Genomic DNA, 23,914 nt, shown 5'->3' on the forward strand with positions numbered 1-23,914 from the left:
ATTGCATTCTTATTTAAAATTATTCATGAAAAACATTGGTTTTAGGCTTTACTTGCTATAATATTATCAAGACATGAGTGCCATGACTGTGGCAGTACTAAATGTATGGAAGCTGGAAACATTGCATTTTCGGATAGATCCAGTTTATTTTGTAACCTATTATTGGTACCGTTGGATAGAGCTCGTGAAGCACTTTCAGGATCAGTAACCAGTTTTTGGATATCTTGTATAGTTTTTAATATTGTGGTTTTACTAAATGTATGGAAGCCGGAAACATTGAATTTTCGGATAGATCCAGTTTATTTTGTAACCTATTATTGGTTCCGTTGGATAGAGCTCGTGAAGCACTTTCAGGATCAGTAACCAGTTTTTGGATATCTTGTATAGTTTAGAAATAATCGAGTGAGATCACTTATCGTTTCCACCCTGTAGTTGTGGCATACAGTTCTCTGACATTCTGGCATATAAGATGTATGTACGTACCTGCACGAGTTGAGCACACGGCTGGACCACAATCTGCTGCTGGCCGCTGTGTACTGTACTGATGTGCTGCTGCGTAAGCTGCGGGAAAACACACGCTTGTTTCAAATAAAGAAATAATGTACATTCAAAACTAAAGCCCGGTTTGTGAGCACGTAGAATTTTGTCCAATGACCCCAAGCTACCCATCCTTATCGCTCGCGCGTAATTATATTGCTGTCGCGACTGTGCGACGGGTGCCCGCAGTGAGTGTGCGAGCGCGACAGCAACATAATTACGCGCGAGCGACAAGGATGGGTGCTTGGGGTCATTGGACAAAATTCAAACCAGACTATACCAGAAGAAGGTTGGGGTCAGGGTTCGAAAATATCCGATATTTATGATAAATATCAAAATATTGGATATTTATGATATATATCCGATATATATCAACTTTGATATATATCAATTTTGTATGAAAGCCATAGTATTATTTTATTGTATTATTCATGAATACTATTGCATATGTGTTACATAAACATGTTTTTAATGTTTTTAAAACTTAAAATCAGACAAATAAAGCAAAAACATAAAATATCTTTGAAATATGGCAAAATCACCTAAAAAAATAAAAATCTTATGTCAAAAAGTACAAATACAGTAAGAAATTTTAAAAGTTGATATATATCATCAAAACCGGCTTGATATATATCGGATATATATCCGATATATATCTTGATATATATCGTTTGATATATATCCTCGAACCCTGGTTGGGGTCAGAAAATAAGTTCCCTACACGTCTTTGTTACAGTTGGAATAAGGTTGTGTTGTCAACTTCTTGGCCACTTTGGGTGTCACAAACTATTTGGCGCTGATTGTACATAGGTACCAGTCCGGTTTCCCGTACACAGAACATTAGCATCTATTACAAAGACATTAGAGTTGTTACTGCCTGCATACCTGCTCGGTGACGGTGGTGGCCCGCGGCGGGTCGTCGCGCGGCTTGGGCTTGACCTCGTGTCGCGGCACGATGTCGATCAGGAAGTCGAACTGGTCCGACTTCGATATCGCCATCGCTATGTCGTTGCGCTGTGAACAGTAAATAAGTATTGAATTGAACAAAATCTATAAGTAATAAAGTCTGGTCTGTGACCACGTAGAATTTTGTCCAATGACCCCAAGCTACCCATCCTTATCGCTCGCGCGTAATTATATTGCTGTCGCGACTGTGCCACTGGCACCCGCAGTGAGTGTGCGAGCCCTATAGCAACATAATTACGCGCGAGCGATAAGGATGGGTAGCTTGGGGTCATTGGACAAAATTCTACGTGCTCACAGACCGGGCTTTAGAAATAAACATAACCATAAGTGTCACTATCATACACCACTCTTGTAGCAGAGTTTTGGGCAGACACTGTAGGTTTGTTGTCGACACGTCAAGGAGAAGAAGCGTCACTATTCTTCTAGTGCCTATTTTATTTTTTAATGGGCACTAATACCAGTACCTATATTACGAGTTCGTCAGGTGGCGCCACAAGCACGTAAGGTCGTGACACTGACTAAGTATAGTGGCTAAGACATGGACGCCACTGGAGAGTAATAGGACTTTTATACGCCAACTTTTATATCCTAGGACTACTCAACTTTCACTGGTTGAGTTTCATTGGAGGCCTAAATGTAGATCCTGGCTATAGAGTTGCAGTCCCCCGTCTCTTAGTTTTAGAGGCTACGCAAACAGACACTTTTTATTACCCATATGGCATTTCACCAGAAACAGTGGATGCCAAAATAATTTAATCGAATGGGCTGTAATATTATCTCAGACCTGATCATCATAGGTAAACATTTTTTTAAAGATTATTAGCAATTTGTGTTGCGCAAATTACTAATAGTCCCGTTATCCGCTCGTGTTAAGCTAAATAAGCTTGTGTTACGAGTGGCTCACCTCAATAGTGGAGCGGCGGTTGCAATCGAACCCGTGTTCCTCGGATCTCGAGTCGGCCACTCCGACCCCTTCACCGTTCGGCTATCGTGGCTTTGTCATATATTAATAATAGTAATAATGTGTCAAATAATACAAGGGTTTGTTAACACACCTGCAGAGTCCTCCGCTTGTTGTCCTCTGTGTGCGACCAGGCACGTAACGTCAACTCGTGGATAAATATCTCAGCTGCTTTAGCGAACAGCATGGGAGCCTCCCCCGATATCATCTTCACCTCCTCATCTAGCTTCATGATCTTCTTGATGCGGGCCAGCGGTAGGGCTTGGGTCTTGAAATCCTCCTGGAGAAGAAAGGTTTTATTTTACAAGGTGGAAATGGATGGTAGTCTACATGTGCTCGCAATGTTTAGAAGAGACTTTATCTTTTGTATCTTAATTAATATCCAATATTTAAAATCTAATTTGTATTTATTTATTTACTACATAGATTCATTGAAGTCCTACTACAAGGCATTTTATACCTAAAAGGAAGGTTAAGAACATGTATTGTAAATGAAGTTTATTTGTGTAATATAGCCTGACCAGGAACATAAAAACCCTGGCATAGAGGCGCGTCAATTGCATTTGATAGTGCAACACTGAGTACAGTCGTACCTGTGTTAAATTAATAGGCTAACTTTATGTATCAGGATTCAGGATTACGGGCTAATTTGATATTTTCATAAATTAACGAAAAAATATTATTTATAGGTAACCTGATTTAAATATTTTTTAAATCAGGTTTTATGTTCCTGGTCAGGCTATAAAACATTTTCATTTTCAAGTAGATATTAAAAAAATAACAATTTTTTTTCTTATGAAGACAAAACTATACAGGCTGTTTTTTAAGTTTGATTAAAAAGGAGTGGTTTTTTTAAATATTTATTTTAACTTCAGTACCATGGAAAAAGTTCTTGCATTCAAATGCTATTCTTTTTTTATTTCTATTTTATTATCCCTTTGTTAAAAATAACACATTGGCTATAATGTTATACTCACAGCAGTGATCTTCCTGATGTCCTCCATGACCTTCGACCAGAACTGCTGCAGTGTCTGCTGGCTGCTCTCCAGGGGTGCATCCTCTACGGTCTCCGTCTCTATCTCCTCGGCCACTCCGCTGCCCTGTTCGCTGTAGGCAGGTGACAACAACATTAATGACTAGTGTAAAGTACACATTTTAGATTTGTGTATGTACCTATTTTTTTTTATTAGTTTGTCTAATAAATAATTTTTCTTTCTTTATTAGTGCTAGTCTTATGGTGCTGTAAGTAGTATTTAAGTTAATATTAGTCAAACGTTTATTTTTTATTAGTAATAGTAAAGGTAGTCATTGCTGAAAAATCAAGTAAATATTTTTCTCTTCCTATGCATAATATAAAATCTGTTTGTGGTATATGCCATAGCAAACTTAGATTAAGATAGCAAAGTAAAAAACAAAATATTAAAAGTAAATATTTTATTGAATTTTTTTTCCAACTTTTAATAATTGCCATAATTAAATACTTAAAAAAAACGATCTGTCTAAATGCAAATCAGAAGCATTATATTTACTTATTTATGTATGAAAAAATATTTAAAAAAAAACATTTTTAAGACACCCTGTATTTTTAAGTGTAACTTTTGATTAAGTTTACTGGTAGACTAATGTGTTTGATGATACATAACGGCACCGGCACATTTTATTGCATGTATTTATTCTTATGTAAAAAGAAGAAACAACTATGCCATTTACAAAGTTTTGGGAATGGTAAAAAGTTGAAATGTGGTGTAGTGTTTTTCAGGCGTAAATTTTACATCGTGAAAGTTTCTAAAATACCTGTCAAATTAGTTTGAGAAGTGATAAAGTAATCAAACGGGAACTTACGCAGGCACAAAAAAGCATACGGACATCTTGAATGTTCCAACCGCACAAGGGCAATCGCAAGAAAACCACTTTTAACTAATTCTACGAGTTAATGTTTTGCCCTAAATCAAAGTAGGAATTATTTATACGCGGCCAAAGTTTATTAAACACAGTAACCAATAATCAGTGTATTATTTGGCGATCTCCAATCAACAATTACTGAAAATGCGCCACTTCCACGATTCGTCCAGCGATGACCAGTCACAAGCTTGACGTTTGTATCGGTGTTACCATGTAATACTACTATCGAAAATAAAACTCGTCTCAATTTTGGGCTTGGTTTTTACGTGAAAATTATTCATTTTGATGAAATTGTTAAGTTTTCTAAAGTAAAATGCACTCAAAATTGCCTTTTAGATATTGATACTCGAATTCATTGACCATTTTACGTGGATAAAATTAATACCGGTTTTTAGATTATCTGTGTCTACTATCAAATCCAAGCTTATGTTTAATATTATGCTTACTTGCAGCACTAGCCGGAAATGCAACTTTTTTTTAATACCATACGTCATCGATGTCAAGTTAGCGTCTAGTAAAATGGCGGCTGTGATGGCGGCGGCGGAGATTCAGATAGTAAATCCTTCAAATTTAGCAAAAATTGAGAGGTATATCATCCTAAAACCATGAAATTGTTGAATCTCTAGTGAATAGTGATCATACAAACAAAGTGACGTCGTCATACCATGCGAATTTCTGGAGTATACAAGTGCTGAAAGTGTGAATGTTTTTTTTGCCTGTTTCAGCTTTCTCAATGATCCAAGTTACAAAGAAATTATTGAGAACTCTTCAACATTTAACTCCAGACTATGTGCCGAAAGAAGAATGCGAATGCCATTCATCGACACCCAAACGGGTATGTTGTTATCGATCGTATGTTTATTGATTTGTCCTTGCGCAGACGATGCGTTTACCTGTTCTGTTATGAAATTAGGCCATGCTAGCTGCTAGCGGTGACACCCATTTATTTTCTGAAACGCATGGACGCTATAATCTATGGCAAAATATTGCTAGGCAGTGGACACTACTGCTAAAGGCAAATCTCTGGAAATTAGTAAAAAAAATAGCAAGTTTGACCTATTTTATTGTTAGTTTTATTGATACGTTTTGGGTTCAAGCCCCGATCACCAAGAAAGGCACACTAAATAGTAAAGAAAGATGTCATAGTGGCAAATTGAGCCACAAGAACTCTCATGGCAATTCAAGGCAGGGCTTCTGTCATGTTTTGTCATAGAGATGCTAACTAATGCGCTGAGTTCGAAACTCAGTGTCGCATTAGAAATTCACACACACAAAGTAATCAAAATATGTGCTCATTACGCACTGAGGTATCAGTACTCAACGTTTGAATAATCTTTAGTACTACATAAGCAATGTAAACTGTTTACATTATGACATTGATGCTGTCATTGCATTTACAAGCAATGTGTTCTGTATTTGGGCATATTGCTGGGCAATCTTAGACTTCAAAAAGTATATGGTACTTNTTTATTTATTTATTTATTTATATAAGGCAAGCAATTTATATATGGTACTTTTATGGGACAGAGTATTTACTATTATAACAAAGTTCCTGAAGACTATAAAAAACTACCCATTAATAAATTTAAAAGTATAGTTAAAGAACACTTACTAAAAAAAGCTTATTACACTACAAATGATTACCTTAATGATAAATTACCTTGGAATTAAGTCTCTCAGGCTCTCACAATGTACCTAATTAATTGTATAGATACATTAGTTGCCATCTCTCTCTATTATATTATGGTGGTCATGTCTGTGAACAGGCGCTGCCTTCGGGGACTGGTCAAGGAAAGATATACCTGACATAAAATATATGTATCAAAACGCAACAATTAACCTAGAAATTAGCACGGCACTAAAGAAATATATTCAAAACTGCCACGCGGTCTTGTGCTAGATGGGCGTCTTAAAGGCCACCTTCTATCAACGGGAGCGCGTGGTAAGTCACTTGCTTCTGAATGTATGTAACTTCCTACTTTTTTATATTTTTTCATATTTTTAAACCGGCAGACAGTGGTGACTGAGTTTGTTAGGGCGCTTCTTCTCAGCACTTGCCAAATGTTTGTCTCGAAGCGCTGGTAGGGCAAAAAAAGAATGAGACATGTATAGGCTCCTGAAGAGCATTTGACGATTTGCAAGAACTAATTTAATTAGTCTAAACAAATAAAGATATTTTTGATTTTGATTTTGAATGTAATTGGACAGAAAATGCAATAAAATGGCATTTGCGAAAGTATTTTGAACACACGTTAAGAGTAAATTAAAGGTAAGCGCTGTAAGCATGCTACGTAACTTATTAAACGCTCTAAAAATACACTGAGGGCTTTTTTTAAGTCCCTTGCTTATAAACACCATGTTGGATACCAGTCGAAAATACTCGTAGCATTTTTATAATAAAAATCACTTCAATGATTATACCTAGTGTTCACCGAAATTACACGTATAATAATGTTCAAAGATGAAGGAATTTTTAATAACAGTATTACTACTGCCTACTCGAGTATTACGAGTATACTTACTCGAGTCTTGTCGAGAAAGATTTTTATGCATAACAAGGCAGGTATTTGACCACAATGGAAATTAAGTGGAATGCAGTCAGTGTTAAGTGAAAAACTCTTTGAGAAAATGTAAAACTTTTTTATGCTCAAATGATTTTACAATAATTCTCATTACCATTTCAACCTCATCATAACAAAGAACTTGAGCAATACGACGTATTGAACCACTTTCTCCGGTCAATGTCGAGTTGATCCGGGTACGGCTTTAGGCTTATTTCGTAACATCAAAACAATGATTCTAGCTTCATCAATCATGGCGTAAGATCAGTAATGAATGTATTACAGAAACACGTCAAGCTTGACACTGTGATCTCTTATGTGGTTGTAATAGAGTTGATCTTGCGACAAAAATGTAAAGTCCGATGTGCTGTTGCCTGAGCTTTTTATGAGTCTCATGACAACGTAAATCTAAGTATAAGTAAGTGGCAGGTTCTAAAAATGGGGTGAGTTTTATTGTATCGATCGGTAATGTATTTAAAAGGTCATTTGGGTCATTATTAATGATTGACACTAACTTTAGTAGAGCTTTATTTATAGTAGAATCCTACATAAAAATGTACTAATAGATCTCACTTTTTACACATACCACAAGCATATTAATTGCTTACTTTGGGGCTAGATAGCGCTGTGTGAAATTGTCCTAAGCTAAGTACTTATTTGTAAAAAAAATCTGATTACTGAGAGAATTTGAGCATTGACTGCAGAGTACACAATTTTCCTTAAACTTTACTATCGTCCTAATTTCAAATAGTATTTTGCACTTGCTACTTCTACAAAACAAGACAAATCATTTACAAGTACCTAAGCTCCTTCAATTTCACCCAAAATTATATGAATAACTTTCCGCTACCGCACACTATCCATTCAGAAAACTATTTAGTCTCAGACTGGGTTTAAGAGGCCCCGGGCTCATCTTTTCCTACATAGTTTCCTCAAAATTTCGGGTTGAAAGGAAGGCTGCTTATACTCGGATAATCCGGGTTCTTCCCACAAAGCAAGCGCGAATAAGACCACTCTGTGCTATCTCATTACCTTCAACGTTCCCCAGGGAATCCTTTACCTGATACTTGTTTTGGGGGTCCATGTGTGGGAAGAAATATTTTATGATATCGCATCTATACCTACCTACCCACTAAATTATACATACTGTATTTGGGTAAAAGAAGGGCAAAATTTTTTTTTTTTGCAAAACATTGGATGTATTTTGATGAACTTTTACAATGCTATACCGCAAGATAGAAAGGCTTTGAAAAATGTTAGTCCCATGCAGTCTGCATCTCTACTCTACATTAGAAAATTAAATGCAAACAAATAAATCGTAACGAACATAATATCCGACATTTCACACTAAAATACAAAGTACCTACACACTAATTATTTTTTGGCACTATTTACCACATTTGTCATGTACCTGTAAAGTAATTTTAAAAATACTTCACTTCAGTGTCCTGCATTACCTAAATGCGTCATATTATAATATAGCGACGGAACCCACACTTTACGTATTTGGAGACGTCCTTATCTTTTCTCTTAAAATAAGTAGCCCCTGAATGTGGTTCGGTGGCGCTGAGTGGAATACTTGACCTTCCTGCTTAGTCCGTATTCTGAAGACAGCGCTTAAGTATGTGTCTTGACAAAAATGTTTTTGAATGTTATTTATAAAATAAAAAGTATTTTTAGCAGCCGATATGGAAGGAGATTTTTTGAGAAACGTGAATGACATTATTTTTCTTTGATAAAGCCTTTTCTTTATCATATGACGCATCTTCAGTGATACCATTTACCATTTAAAAACATCGAAAATTGTGTTCAATTCAACCGTTAACATCAATGTTACGCGGTTTATGCGACCTCTTGGGATTTGATGGATTAAACATTATATTTTTTTTATGTGACAGGAGGCAAACGAGAAGACGCATAAGACAGTAAATTGTTACAATTAATTAACAAAACAACTCACCGCTTGTATGAAGAAGTCCTCATGCAACACGCTGACTATCCCGAAGTTGGTGAACTTGAACACCCTGTCCATGATCCACATCAGGTTGGGCAGGACTCCAGGGCGAGGGTTCCAGGCAGCCATGAGCATGGGGACGTCTGCTGTGCTCTGGTGGTTGGACAGCACCAGGGTTCTCCGACCGCTGCAGGCGGCTGGCTCGTCCCCGGACTCGATGACTGGAAAGAAGGAGAGACTGTTAGTTAAGAGTTACCAACATTCATAATGACGTAATTACTCTAGACTACTACTTTTAAGCGATTTTGTGAAAAATATTATTGACAGGTAGTTGCTAATTGCTCATAAGATAGGCCCCCTTAATTGATATTTATTGTCCGTGGTGCATAATCTTTTCTTATAGGTTTTAAACCTTTGTTTGTCACCTGTCATCCGCTTTGCAATGGAGGGAAGTCGAACCTTAATTTCGAACTCCTATGTTCTTCTGATTAATTTCGTTGCGGGTCCAATGACAGTTTAACTTTCCCCCGGGACAAACTTGACTATCATTGGTTTGGTTTTTGTGGCGGTCAAGCTGTAGATCCTGGCTATACAGGAGTTGCAGTGGTGGGAACGAGAGGTGGGAATAGTCCCGTAGACTACAGTATATTAAATTTGTCGGTAGATATTTTAGTCGGCTTTGCATTCATATGAAGAATCGGCCGATACCAAATTAGTGTAATGCGTGTACATGTTATATCGATTAACAGCCCTCTGTAGTCGGCCAATTGTCTATCTAAATGACATTACGTAAGGGTACATCTTCATAGGTTTGGTTGGGTATAAACTGTTTAATGCCCGCAATTTAGTGGTTATAAACGTTTATGAATCATATTTTGTAAAATACCTGATGTAATAAATAAAAGCGCTCTAAAAAGATTTTAAAACAGAATAAAAATTTAAGAAAGCAATAAAACAAGTAAACTACATTTTATTGCGCCGCAAAATTTTCATTTTCCGTGCTCAACAATAAAGCCATAAAAGCAGCACTAACTGCAACGAAACAGAAACGTTATATTATAAATGGTGTAACTGAAACTTAAACAGTAAATTCTCATATTCACGCTCATGTAGTTACTTTACAGGCACCTCTCTCCCACTAGGCATGGGCCCAGGGCCCAAAGAAAATGGGGCCCCACCCCAAAAAAAATTAGAGTAACCTATAAATACAAAGAGTCGTACGTAAAGTTAGCTACAATTTAGCGCGTTTTTTTAGGAAATTTTTTAACCTCATGTTTCCACCTCTCTACCTCCTGTAGGTTAAAGACGACCCTGTCGATACCAATTGGTAACCCAGGGCCCCACGAAAATGGGGCCCCCACACCAAAAAAAAAACACTAGTCCATAAATACAAAGAATACGCAAAGTTCTACAATTCAGCATTAGGAAAAGGGCCCTGTTATCCTTAAGTTTCCAGGGCGCATAGTAAATTAAATACGGCCCTGTCGTTGCCAGTTGGTTTCTGCATACAAATGCAACAAAACTATAACTATATAACTTCGCCGATCGTAAAGTAACCGGGCCGAAATACGAAAACTATAAACCAACATGACGTCTACATGGATATTGATAATTCTATTGATATCGTGCACGGTTTCAAGTAAGGGTTATTTATTCAAAGAAGCAAACATATGCAACAATTTTGGAATGCTTTTGGAATAAAATTATTCGAGGGTAAATCTTTTCTTCCCAAAGTAATATTCCCTATAGTATAGTAGTAGGTACTCGTCACACTACCTTATACATAGGTACCTACATACAATACCTATTTGCCTACTTCGGCATTCAAACCAACAAACTTCTTCTTCTTCACCACTTCTATGTCACGTCATATTAATTTTCACGCCAAAAATACACAGTTTCCACTCGACGTCACGTCCACACTCACAAGATAAGGTAAACCTCACCTCCAAGAAATTTGATCCAAAACCACCTATGCCCATCAAAATAATTACAATTGACACCATTTCAAGCTGATAAGAGATAATGCCATCCCTCCTACACACTATAATCCATATTTTCTCGATATCTACACTAGTGTACACGCGACTTCGTACGCGTGAAAAAGTTTGGCATATTTCCCGTTTTCGCAACATTTTTCATTGATTCTCTGCTCCTATTGGTCGTAGCGCCAAGTAATTAACCTATGACCTTCCTCGATGAATGGGCTATCCAATACAAACAAGATTTTTTTTAAATACGACCAGTAAGTAGTTCCTGAGATTAGCGCGTTCAAACAAACTCTTCAGCTTTATAATATTAGTATAGATTCGCATTAATTATTTCGTCCAAAGGTCGCAGAACCGCCCACATGGCACGAGTTTTGAAATAAGGATTTATCCTGTAGCCCACACACAGCGTTTAGGACACAATGAAGAATAATGGTCAGATAAGCGTTAGATTATATCTGATCTAGTTCTCATGGCTAGGTATTATTGTGATTTATAAGTCAGACACATTTCAAGAGACGGGTGACACCGCGTCTTTCAAGTGGAATGTTATAAATTTACTGGATTTTGTAAGTCACATTATCAATTTAACGTGGTCTGTTTTAGTAGATAGAGGATTTGACTGCTTGGAATTTAGAGATGTATAAATTGACTTGTCAAAAATCATAAATGACCGGACAAATTCAGTAAATTTGACTCAAATTTTGCTTTTGACCACGGCTGTAGCATAGCAGCCGAAACGTCAAGCCGTGAGTACATAATGTAACTCATTAATAAACGTCGCGTTAAGACCCGTGTCTTTCTATTTTAGTTGTAATGGAACGCTAAAATCTTATAAAATAACTTTGTATTTGCGTTTCTGCTATCGAGTTTGGTCGGGGTATTGCAAGCTTGGGTGCATCAAAACTCTCCAAAAAATTTATGATTCCGTACCTACTTATATGGACACTGCATATGAATCACAGTTTCCGGACGGATACGACCTGCAAGCTTTCAAGAGGAGAGCGTATCTTTATCTTAAAGGCCGGCAACGCACCTGTAACGCCCCTGGGTCTGCGGGTGTCTATGGGCGACGGTAATCACTTACCATCAGGTGATCCGTCTGCTCGTTTGCCTCCTATCACATAAAAAAAAAACAGTAACATAAGGCGAACTTAATGCCATTTGGCATTCTCCTCCAGCTAACTCTGAGAAGACTATGAGGAACTTAAAAAGCATTTTCTAGTAGATCAAATGAAAAACTTTCTTACTCAAATCTTCAAATACTCAGTGGCCAGACATTTCAGCGTTTAGTATTGGGAGCACGAAACTAAGTTCAGTGAAATATTTATTTGTCCCTAGTTTGTTTGTGGAACGTGGCACTATGAAGATCTAAACGGGAATAGGTTCGCGTTGTGTACTAGTCACAAATGATATAGTAACAGTAGAGTTACTCGTATCAGTAATAATTTATTATTACAGTAGGAGTTTTAATTTTCAAAAATCTTTCAACGATCCTATTCAAACTGAGATACGATGTTTTCCTTGTTGGTGTCGGTGTTGATATAACTTTTTTCACATTATTAACCCTGTAAGTGCTTCTTGACGATTCGTGTATTGTATTTACACTATTAATATAAAAGGAAAGATTTGATTGCTTGTTTGTATTGAATAGGCTCCAAAACTACTGAATCGATTTGAAATAATCTTTCACAATTAGATTAAGTCATTATTTCTGATGAACATAGGCGATGTAGAAAGTTCGCCGAGTCAGCTAGTGTAAGATAAACTAGTAACGTCCCTACTGTACTTTCTAACTTTTATGTTTGAGTTGTCTCAGTGGCAATAAGTCCTGGCTGTATGATATATCTTTGCAGTAGACGGCATTATACTTGCATAGTAACTTTGTAGAATATCTAACGACAGAGAAAATTCTCAGTCTGAGTTGAACCACCTAACTTTAACGGTAACTATAACGATGACCGTTGCTTTTTGTATGGAGTTTGACAGATTTTTGACATTTGTCGAAGTTAAATTAGAATGGTGCAACCCAGCCTTAGAAAAGTCTACAAGGCTACAAACACCAAGGCCCAGTTTTTTTATCTGTAGTTAAAACAACCACTTGTCAACATATAAAATGACAAGTGGTTAAATATCAGCGAAATTGGGTTTTCGAACGATGGTTACCTTGACTTTTAGTACAAATTTTTAACTATTAGTTTCTTTGTTTATATTTAACTATTGGTAGCATTTGGTAGTTGGTTATTACTAATTATCAAGAAACCATGCCTTAGACAGCGGTTACTTACTACATGCGATGTGAGTGGCTGTGTGTGAGTTAACATCAAACGCGCTCACTATTGAGCGCGTAAAAAAATGACATTAAATGTATAAATGATTGTACAGCGCCCCTAGTGGAATCTTTCAAGAACTAAAATTTTCATACACATACATAAACTCACACTAAGCCCTCGGAACCCGTAAAATACGTTCCGAAGTAGTCTTAGAACTAATTGTATAGTAGTTCACGCACTAGATCCGATATCCGTCATGAGATTTCTCACGCTAGTTCTTCAGATTTGACGGATTCCGAATCCAAGCACCGATTAAACATAGTTTAAGAGTGCAAAGAAGTCCGAAACCGCTCTAAGAAAAATAATATTGATTTAAATACATATGTATTACCTAATTATATTTATTAGCCGTGTTTAAAATGAATATTATGAAAAAGATTTCCCCATCACAGTAGGTGCTTTAAAAACGCCGCTCATATTTTCTTATTTCCCCTACCACATTAATTAAATAAAATCCCCCAAAATTGTGGTTAAAAACGGCACTTCATAATCTCAAATTCAATTAACTCTCTCATTAATAAAGCTGAATGCTTCTTGTTAAAATGGGAAATACATAATCTTGTATTTATAGCGAAACCCATTACAGTTGAATATTGTGGTTATAACCAATGAGCGTAATGAATGTAAAGTAGAGTCAACACCTCTCGAGGTGCAGGTTCGAATCTCGATATGGACAACTGTTTATGTTACTGAGTTGAAAAATCTTGTGCTTAACGTTATCTTGTTTATACATATTATAGTTCATGCCTTTGTTTACCAATGATTACATTACACTTTATAATGTACTATCTTTTGCCCGCGGCTTCACCCGCGTGAAATTTAGTATGCCAAATATCGTCATAAATTATAGCCTATATGTTATTCTGGGTTATAAATAATAATACTGTAAAGTTTCATCAAAATCCGTTCAGCAGTTTTTGCGTGAAAGAGTAACAAACATCCACACAAACTTTCGCATTTATAATATTAGTAGGATGAAACTATAATTCTCCAAGTGAATGAATCTAAATACACGTAGATGAAACCTCTTTGACATCTTTTGATGAGACACATCCCTTGATTATGACCTTGATTATAAAATAATAGAGCACAGTTTGCATAATTTACTAATAAATCACAAATCAAGATGGAAGACAGCTATTAATTGTTCTAACAATGCTCAGCAATAGTCGATTTTTCTTTTGACACCGTTCCTCGCTTCAGGAAAGCCCATGCATTTTTTTCTACTCAAAATAAATAATGGCACAGTATTAAGATTCAAATTACAGTCTATCTACTTAAGCACACTGCCTCCAATCCCCTTAAATAAATAAGCCTCCCTTCGGTTCAGTTAAAAAACCTCCATAAAAATTATTAACATTTTCATGAATTCGCAATTCTTGGTGTCTGCCGAGAAAAACAATTTTGACTTTATGACCTCTATCTGTCTCATTTTCACTTAGTTATTTTTACTGCGAGTGAGGGTGACGAGGATAGTGAAATATGACGTAATCGTTTCGTGGAATTGGGCTCTGTTTGGAGAAGTTCTAAGGGAATGATTTTTGAGGGAATACTTTGGCAGGATTAGAGAGAAAAAAACAGTGCCAGAAATAACTAAGAATTTTTCGCGCAAGCAGAAAGGTAGGTGTTTGTTACTTATTCCATTGACGTAGATTCTTTACTTAAAATAAAATGGAAACTTTGCGATGTTTCACATTTAGTTATTCCTGGAAAAATGGCTCAGTTTTTTTGTATTTTTTCTGGGTAAAGTGTTTTTCGTTTTCTAAAATCGTTCTACTCTTTGAAATAGAATTACATTTAACAAACTTTGTGTAAATCTTACTAAATAAGAATTTCTTTGACACCGTCAAAGTGTTTTCCATATTTCCACATATAGAAAAATATATTTGGGTATTTCTCATCGCCACGGTTCTCATCGTCACCTTCGTGGCGAATTTTATTTCCAACTTATTTCAACTTTTTGTAAACAAAAATTGTAGCGCTTGATGTGAAGATTGTATTCTCAGTAAATCAGTCAAATAGTGAGTCTCGTTTGGAAGCTTTAACGTTTTGAATTTTTTGATGCCACGAAAGTGATTCTGTACTTCACAGCAATAATTTTTTCAAACTTTACTACTGTTGACTCTTAAGTGTTTATAAAACATATATTTTATCTTATTTTCATAGATAAATAGCAATAACATAATATAAATAGGTACCTACCTACTTTAATACAAGATAAAATTTTACCGATTACGTCACCTACTAAGTTACAAGATTCTACGCAATTGGTTTTAAGGGTGACACTGGTGGCATTCTGAAATGCTAAAGAAGCAAAAAACGGATTATCAGTACCTCAATAAAAAAGAACTCTAACTGATATCAGTCCCTCAACAAAAATATATTTTTTATTTAGGCCAGAGGGCCTCGTATTTGTGTTGAACAACTTTTAACTCAAACTTCAGATTAAATTTATCTTACAAACAGATACACAGTCACATATACAGACATACATACAGTCATACCGCCGCTACCAATCGATCAACATGGAAAGCATTGGGGGAGGCCTATGTTCAGCAGTGGACGTCCTGTGGCTGAAATGATGATGATGATGATGATACAGTCATACAGACAGACAACAAAAATACGAGGCCCTTATTTATTTATTGATGTACTGATCTCTACTTACCACGTATTATAATTTAATAGTTATTAAAATATTGTAAAAACATAAACACCAGTCACTATATTTTAAAATAAACCAAAGCAAGAAATCACTTTCGTGGCCTAAAATCACCTTCGTGTATAAAACACCACGAAGGTGATGCCACGAAGGTGACGAAAATTTTAGTTTTTTATAAATTATCCTTAAATTTGAATTTAACGGTTCAAGTCGAATACTATACAAATAAGTCTAACATGTTAAGTTTTCAATGGCAAAGTTTCAATTAAATTGTTTAAATTTTAGAGGTAGAAAATATTGTTCAAGCACGTGACGGTATGTCTATGGATAATCACAAAAATTTACGTATTTTTTTCGCGGAGCGACGATCGACCTATCTCACCTCCCCAACGGTCGAAGCGCGACTGACGTTAACCGAATAGAACGCTGTGATTGGTTGCTGGTGTTCGGTTTAACGGCAATCTTGTATTATTACTCAAAATTTTAGGTACCTAAAATCGTGTGACCAACGTATTTCGCTTTCTCAGTTCAAAATAATTATAAGAAGATATTTTTTTGACTATTGTGTGGAAAGTATATTTAATTACGATGATTTTAGTATATGCTACACACAAATTGAATGAAAATTGTGAAAGCAGTAACCAAATGTTTCATTGCAATCGAAGGTGTGACACGATGAGAACGCGAAAAATGACCCCGTTTTTTATCGTTTCATGTGATTTTTTCGTATTATTTTTGCTTCTATTACGATAAAATTTATTTTGTATGTAGCTAAATAGATATTTTATCATCTGATTTCAAAGTTATTGTTCTAACTTATACCGTTTATGAACTATTATTGTGTGACCATCAAATTTAAGTGTATATGAGAAGTACCCATTTACACAAATTAACTAGTTGTTTTTAAAAAAGGTTCTCTTAATGTATCAGTCCAGTTTAGTTAACCAGATTTCCAGACTAGTTGTTGCATTATCAAGATAACCACACTACCACAGACCAGAATCCGCATGTCGCCACATTATCTGTCTACCCGTAATGTAATTGAAACTGCAGTGGGAGGTAATGTCAGAGGTGAGGATCTGTTTCTTTGCTGTAAAGCTTATTGCACACATATTCACATACTAGACTAACCTGCAATATCAATAGTTCTTTGCAATAGTGCTATATGTATGTACTCATTTATACGAGTAGGTACGTATAGATACAGACGAGAGCATAACTTGCTAAATACTACAGTTACTTATGTGGTTGTATTATTGCTATTTTCCAATACAAAGATACTCAACTGTAATAGATCCTGTAGACTGTAATAGATAGACGGAAAGACAGTCAAGTCTTTTATAGATCGATTCAGTGGCGGATTTACTAGCAGACTGAATAGGATGAAGACTATGGTAAAATTTAAAGGCGGCAGATTTTGTTCATAATTTTTTATTTCGATTTACAAAATTAAAATAAAATGAAGTGAGAAATTAAAATATTTTAGAAAAATCTTGAATTTAGTCCGAAATAGCCTACAGGCGGTAGGTAGATCTGTAAATCCGCCACTGGATCGAGTGTACTGTATCTTCTCCTAGTATTATGAATAACATTCATCAACACCTATCCTATACAAGACAAGTCGGTGAGTCATTTAACGAACCTGTTATTGCGAAATAACTTCACTCGGGGTAAATAAACGGTTTATCAAATGATAGACATAATACCTGTAATAGTTACTCCAACATTTAACTATTGTTATTTGTGCGAAGGAAATAATAAACCAGACACCTGAGTTTAATTATAGGCACGGATCCGGCTCGAAGGACCAGTAATAGAGCTATTTATTTTAAGTTGTAAAGTTTATAGTTAAACTGATTGCTAACTCAATTGTATTATTAAATAAATTGCGTGAGATGAGCAAGACTCAAACATAATACTATGAAATGGTTGTAATTAAAACGATGTTTTATCTCTTTCCATCATGCATAGATAGGGTTGCCAGGCGTCCGGCTTTAGCCGGACATGTTTGGCTTTTTAGGGTCTTGTCCGGCCTGTCCGGCTTTTGTTAGGCTTTTTATTTGGTTGCCGCGCCAGGCGAAAGTCAAGCCACAGAATCATATGAAGCGCACGCATCAGGATGTTGGTTAGCAACCGATGATGATAGTACTAACTTATGAGCTGACACTAATTGCACCCCCCCCCCCCGTCACATGTCCGGCTTTAGGATAAAATGTCCGGCCAAATGAAACACAAAGTCCGGCTTTTGTGATTTTGGACCTGGCAACCCTATGCATAGATAAACCTTTGAAAGACAGTAACAAAGCATTAATCTAACTAAAATGACTTTACTGGTATGGACTATGGTCCTTCACTTGTATAACTTTATTACTACAATTTGAATGCTAATTTTCTTACTGTCGTCCGTAAAGTAACTATAAAAATAATGCCGTAGGTTACCTTTGTTTTAGTTTTCTTTTCTACACTTAGGCTGAGTTGCACCACCAAACTTTAACGGTAACTATGACGATTATCGGTGCTGTTTGTATGGAGTTTGAAAGATTTTTGACGTTTGTAAAGGTTAAAGTAAGATGACGCAAAAAAAAGATGGTGCAACCCAATTTTAGGTAATAACAATCCATCCATGGCTATTCATAGGCTTTGTAATATAAATAAATGTAGAAAATATTCACTAACATAAAACAAAATAATGACGAAATCCCTTACGTTTTTAGAAAAGAAAAAGAAAAAGTTTAACCTAAAAACTGACGAAACTAATCAAAACACGAAGCCAGAACTACTTCAGTTAGAAACAGAAAAATCTGCAAATCCTCGCCGGCGAGTAATTACCAAAGGAGTACTTATAAAGACGGATACACTACCTTTTATTGCAGAACTAGTGTGGAGCGGACGGCCCTTAAGCGCTTGTTTTTAGGGTTCCCTGGGCATGACTTTTTATAATGAATTACATTTTATTAGCAAAACGTCTCACTCAATACGTAGGTAATTTCTTCTTATAAAGTTGGGGGAGACCTTTGTCCAGCAGTGGACGTCATTTGGCTGAAACAGTCGACAGCCGAACTACTTACTTAAATTTTTTTTTTTTTTTTATGCTAGCCAAGGCAGGTATTTGACCGCAATCGCACCTGGTGTTAAGTGAGATGCAGTCTAGGATGGTACATATCTGCCCTGTAAGTGCCTATTCACTCTCGCCTTGAAAACGCCCGGATTATAGTGATATCGGATATCGGATTCCATAGTACTTTCCAATACCAGGTGCGATTGCGGTCAAATACCTGCCTTGGCTAGCATAAAAAAAAAAAAAAAAAAAAATTACCCTCTACTGGGTGCTTGCTTATAATATGACTTTCTTGGATTGATGGTGCACTTGGTGAATTACAACGCCAGAAGCGTTCACTAATTCGAATCCAGTCGGAGACATTTGTTTGTAATGAGAACAAACATTGACAGTGATACCGAGTATCAGGCATGAATGTATAGCGAAAAGTTTTCTTTGACACAAATTGAGTTAGTTGTAAAATTGAGATGATCTTCAGCAAAGATTCCTCGTTATCTCATTAAATTAGTTTTCAAAGGCAGATTAGCAAAGGCAAAGGGAGAGACACAAACGATGCTTGTTTAAGTGAAGCAGCAAATCGAACGCACAGCGTTGAATGTGCGCGCACTGTGAGACCTCATAGTAATGTTTGTGAATACGGGCGAAAGAAACGAAAACTGCGTTAGATTTGTATTATGGCATTACTACAGTGACAGATAGATCCAAAGAAACGAAAAGTACTTCAAGTAACCTTCACTTCACACCTTTTCTTTATTATAACAGAGAAAATTCGGCCTAAAAACCTACAGAACCCTTCTTCAAATATCCCGCACTGTGCCGCCTGTTTTTTTAATGCGGCTCCTAATTGTGCGGCAGACGGTCCGGCGTAATGAGTTTTCGGAGCCGCGAACACTGCACTGGCTTTTCTTTTTACGAGTATGACGGAAATCTGGGCGGGGGACATGTTCTATTAAAAGCACATGAATAAGTAAGGGAGGCGTTTAGGTTGTGGAAATAACGTTTTGGTTGGGATTACTAAATAATGTTATAGTATTTTTTTGGAGAATTCAAATATAAAAACATATTTTAGAGCCACGTACATAGGATTCGAATCCGAGAAATGACAGTCTGAAGTAGCAGTAGTAGTAGTAATAGAAGTTATAGTACAATCAGTAGAGTCATTCGGGGTAACTGAGCGCAGTCACTAAGCCTGCCAACTTTTAGATGGCCGATAGACGGGCCCGATTCTAATTTGTATGAAGAATCGGCCGATATGAAATCGGTGTAATGTGCGCACTTTCTTACATGGCCATACTGATAAACAGCCCGACCCAACTAACGGCCAAAAAAGGCAGTGGTCTGTGCCAACATCGAATACTAATATCTAATGTGCAACCCCTTTCGATTCTCTCTGCCATTTGTAAAGCAAGATTTTTATCTTCACCCAAAACCAACTTTCATAAGGTGACGAATTGTTGTATGGTTTTGATTTGCATATTTCTTTGCACACCAAACGAACCTATGCAGTAACCCAAGGCGCTTAATCCTCAAAGGGTTGAAAAAGGGGTCTCATATTTCCCAAAATAAACATCGCTCGCGACTAATACCTGGGTTAAATTTAAATGAGAAAGGATACCGGCAATTAAGCGTCTTAACAGGGGGTTGCTTAAGTAATTGAGGGTTGGATTTCTTAGCTGGATTGCAGACGCCTCTAGGGAAGAGCGGAATAGCAATCGAAGATATTTTTCGCTCGTTTATACTTTACTGTAAAGAGTTTTAAATAAGTTTTCATTTGGTCGTGATGTATGTTTCATTCCTAAGAGGTTATCCTATCTAGATACATTTTAGTCATCTTTCTTTTGCATAGCAACGAAAGGAAGTGGAAATTATACTTCCAACTCCAACATTTTCATTTCCAAAATAAAAATATTAAAAAGATTAAATATTATAAATAAATACTATAGTATCTCTCCCGAAGTACTACAATACTTCATTGGTTGATTTTCTTTAAAATAAGAAGCTTTGTTCACCATACTATCGCCTACTACTGCAGGCAGGTATTTTGTTGAGCTTTGAAAGATAAAGGACTCAAAATACTTGCTTTTTAAACATTGCCTTTAAAAGAAACTGGTAAAGGCTTTTTCAATGAAAGTTAAGCTGAAAGGTCTCAAAAATATTTTTCTCTTACAAATTAAATTCATTAGTTCGGCTGATTTGATTGTCTGAGCTTTTAAAAGCATTTTCATGAGTCGAAATGGTACTAATCTAACGTTAAGTTTCAGTATATATTTTTTTATGTGTACCTATAACTGAATGTGAAATATTAAAGGGAGAAAATAGCAAAATAGCATAAATGCAAATTCAAGTCAGATAAATAAATTGCAGAGCTTCTTTGTAGTGGATAAAAAATACTGAAGAGGTCACTATTATAAACTACAATTAAGGACAAGGAGAGAAATTTTATTCTTTTAAATACTTATTTAACTAAAAGCTTTAATCACGTAATTTTTAATCTTTTATAATGCGAACAGCTAGGGACTGGAATTCGTTGCCTGTTGCTGTCTTTCCCGAAAACTATAATCCGGGCCTTTTCAAGGCGAGAGTGAATAGGCACTTACAGGGCAGATATTTTATGTACCATCCTAGACTGCATCCCACTTAACATCAGGTGTCATTGTGGTCAAATACCTGGCTTGTTTTGCATTAAAAAAAACGTTTTCAAATTGCCACTCGTCTGAAAGAGGCACAATTTTATTTTCCATTAGAAATCAACCCCTCTCTGAAAGTAATTTGAATAGGATAGAATTAAAGTTTTAATACCATAAAAGTTTCCAGAATTTCTCAACGATGAAGTTTTTGTGACTTATTATCGAAGAACCATAGTTCGTCCGAGGTTATGAGATTACCTTGGATTCTACTTAGAAAAATATTTTAAGGTTTGATTCGCTCCTTTTAATATAACTCTCGTCTTAATAAATCACTATTACTGTACAAATAATATTAATGCGGAGTGTTGGGCTGACGCTGTATAGGTTTGTTGTCGACACGACAAGAAGAAGGAGAATGTACAAAAAGCCATACATTTCAGATGGTCAAACCAAGAGCAAGGAGCTAACTACAACTTTGTGTGGCCTATGGAAAGGAAAATGTTAGTGTGATGAACATTTCCTACACCTAGAATTGCCTGTTTATGTACCATACATAAGTATGAATATCACATGGTAAGTAAGTAAGTGGCGCCAGATTAGATTTCTGTAGCGTTCTGTTAGCATAAGACATGGCGAAATGAAATCGACATAGTTTCATTTGCTTCCAGAAGCACAAAAGTCTTGCTTCAAATCGAATTACGTTTATTCGTTCAATCACGCTAATTCAATGTAACAACCAACATCCTTTGTAAACTATACAAACCTTTAGTAGGAATAACCAAACAATATAAAGCACTATTGAGGAGTGACTCCAGTAATCTGTTGGGTCAAGCAGACCCCCCGTCGGGCCTCGCGGGGGGCGACTGAGGCCCTCAGAGGCGGCTTGCGGCTATTAGGGGTGAAAATCTTATTGGTTTCCTCTAAGAAGCAAAACAATTTAGCCTTGAATAGCTCCTTTGAAGTTGGTTTTAAGCTGCTAGTTAGAGTTGTTTATTTTTGGCTGGCCACAGAATTATTTTGAGAAATAACTTGTTCTAGATGAGGAAGTACACCGATAATGTTCTGTGTGTCGTCTGGTTAACGCGTTTACGTTACGTTACAATATATTCAGCAGAAAATATGAGATTTACAATAACTATACATATACATAAAGTAAAAAGTAACGACTAGAATAATGGGACATGCAAATTGCAATGTACCCACCTGTAACAATTCATGTTAATAGGAGTATTTTTATACATAGTATCTAAAACTAACTACGAGTATCTACATAGTTATTACAGAGTGCGTAAGAATAAGAATACATTTATTTGCTTAAAATACGGTATATACAGATGTTACACATAAAAATATTCAGCCATGTTTTGCTTACACGAAGCATGCGAATATTAAATAAATGAGTACTTTATGTACTAAACTGTAGTGTCTTCTGTGGGTCTAGACAAAATGCACTTTAAAATTCGAAGTTTTGACAGATTCGATTTTCGTTTCGATCAAAAAGTGCCACTTGTCTAAGGGGGGCAGCTCACTACTGTTAAAGCTCCATACTTCAATACGAGAAAAATCTCAATGCTTTGGTAAGTTTTGAAACCGGTAGTTTTAAGAAAATCAGTGATACTAGCATTCGGTTGCTTAGTTTATAAGAAGTAAAATAATTGGAGATGTGCATAATTAATTTGTTATTATTTAGAGGTTACCCATTACCCACCTATTGTTAGGCGATGTCATTAGCAAACAATATCAATAATCTATATTGTACACCCTAATGCCCCTATTTGCCTATACAATGCAAATGCCGGTCTAATTAACGTGAACTAATTAGATTACAATTAGTGCGGATAAATAATGCATGACGTTGCCGAATAAAAGTGTAACAATGTAGGACGACGAGTGGTGACGCAAATATAAAGGAGATCTCACATTTCTGCTTCATTTATAAAGGTTATACTGGCTTGAGATAAAAAAAGAAAAAAAAACATTAATTAATATTAATCACCTAAGTAAGTGTGTAAGAGTAAGGATGTAAAGGAGTTCGCACTGTATTTCTGCTGATGAAATAAAGGTTATAAGTACTGGCCATTTTCCTAGGGTAAATAAGAAAAAATAAGATAATAGAGAATCTTACGGCCGAATACTGAAACGCCATTTAAATATTTGACGGCTTCTCAAATAGTTAAGCAGCTCCTAAACTTACATTTCGCATACTCAAAACAATATCTGAGCAGTTCTCAATTTTTAAGCACCTCTCAAATTAAGTTGCACTCAAACGCCACTTAAATGAATTTTCGCATACTGAAACGCCATTCAACGCTAAGCATTACTCAAACAACTGTCAAATCGTCTTAAGCAGCTGTTAAATTTGAGA

The 23,914-nt window shown here is 36.1% G+C and overlaps 1 protein-coding gene across 1 annotated transcript; it reads right to left on the reverse strand.

Annotated features, from left to right (window-relative positions):
* Window positions 1–408: 408 nt before the first annotated feature.
* Window positions 409–4,558, reverse strand: LOC114362513 (nuclear transcription factor Y subunit gamma-like). The gene is made up of 5 exons (XM_028317951.1): window positions 4,307–4,558; window positions 3,442–3,571; window positions 2,559–2,744; window positions 1,423–1,551; window positions 409–561 (listed from the first exon to the last, which is right to left on the reverse strand). Exons 1-5 carry the CDS (start codon window positions 4,330–4,332, stop codon window positions 409–411), a joined length of 624 nt encoding a protein of 207 aa, XP_028173752.1. The 5' UTR covers window positions 4,333–4,558.
* Window positions 4,559–23,914: the final 19,356 nt, after the last annotated feature.

Source organism: Ostrinia furnacalis, unplaced genomic scaffold, assembly GCF_004193835.3.
Source record: "Ostrinia furnacalis isolate ACB-3 unplaced genomic scaffold, ASM419383v2 OfSCF6554, whole genome shotgun sequence".
Lineage (NCBI taxonomy): Eukaryota > Metazoa > Arthropoda > Insecta > Lepidoptera > Crambidae > Ostrinia > Ostrinia furnacalis.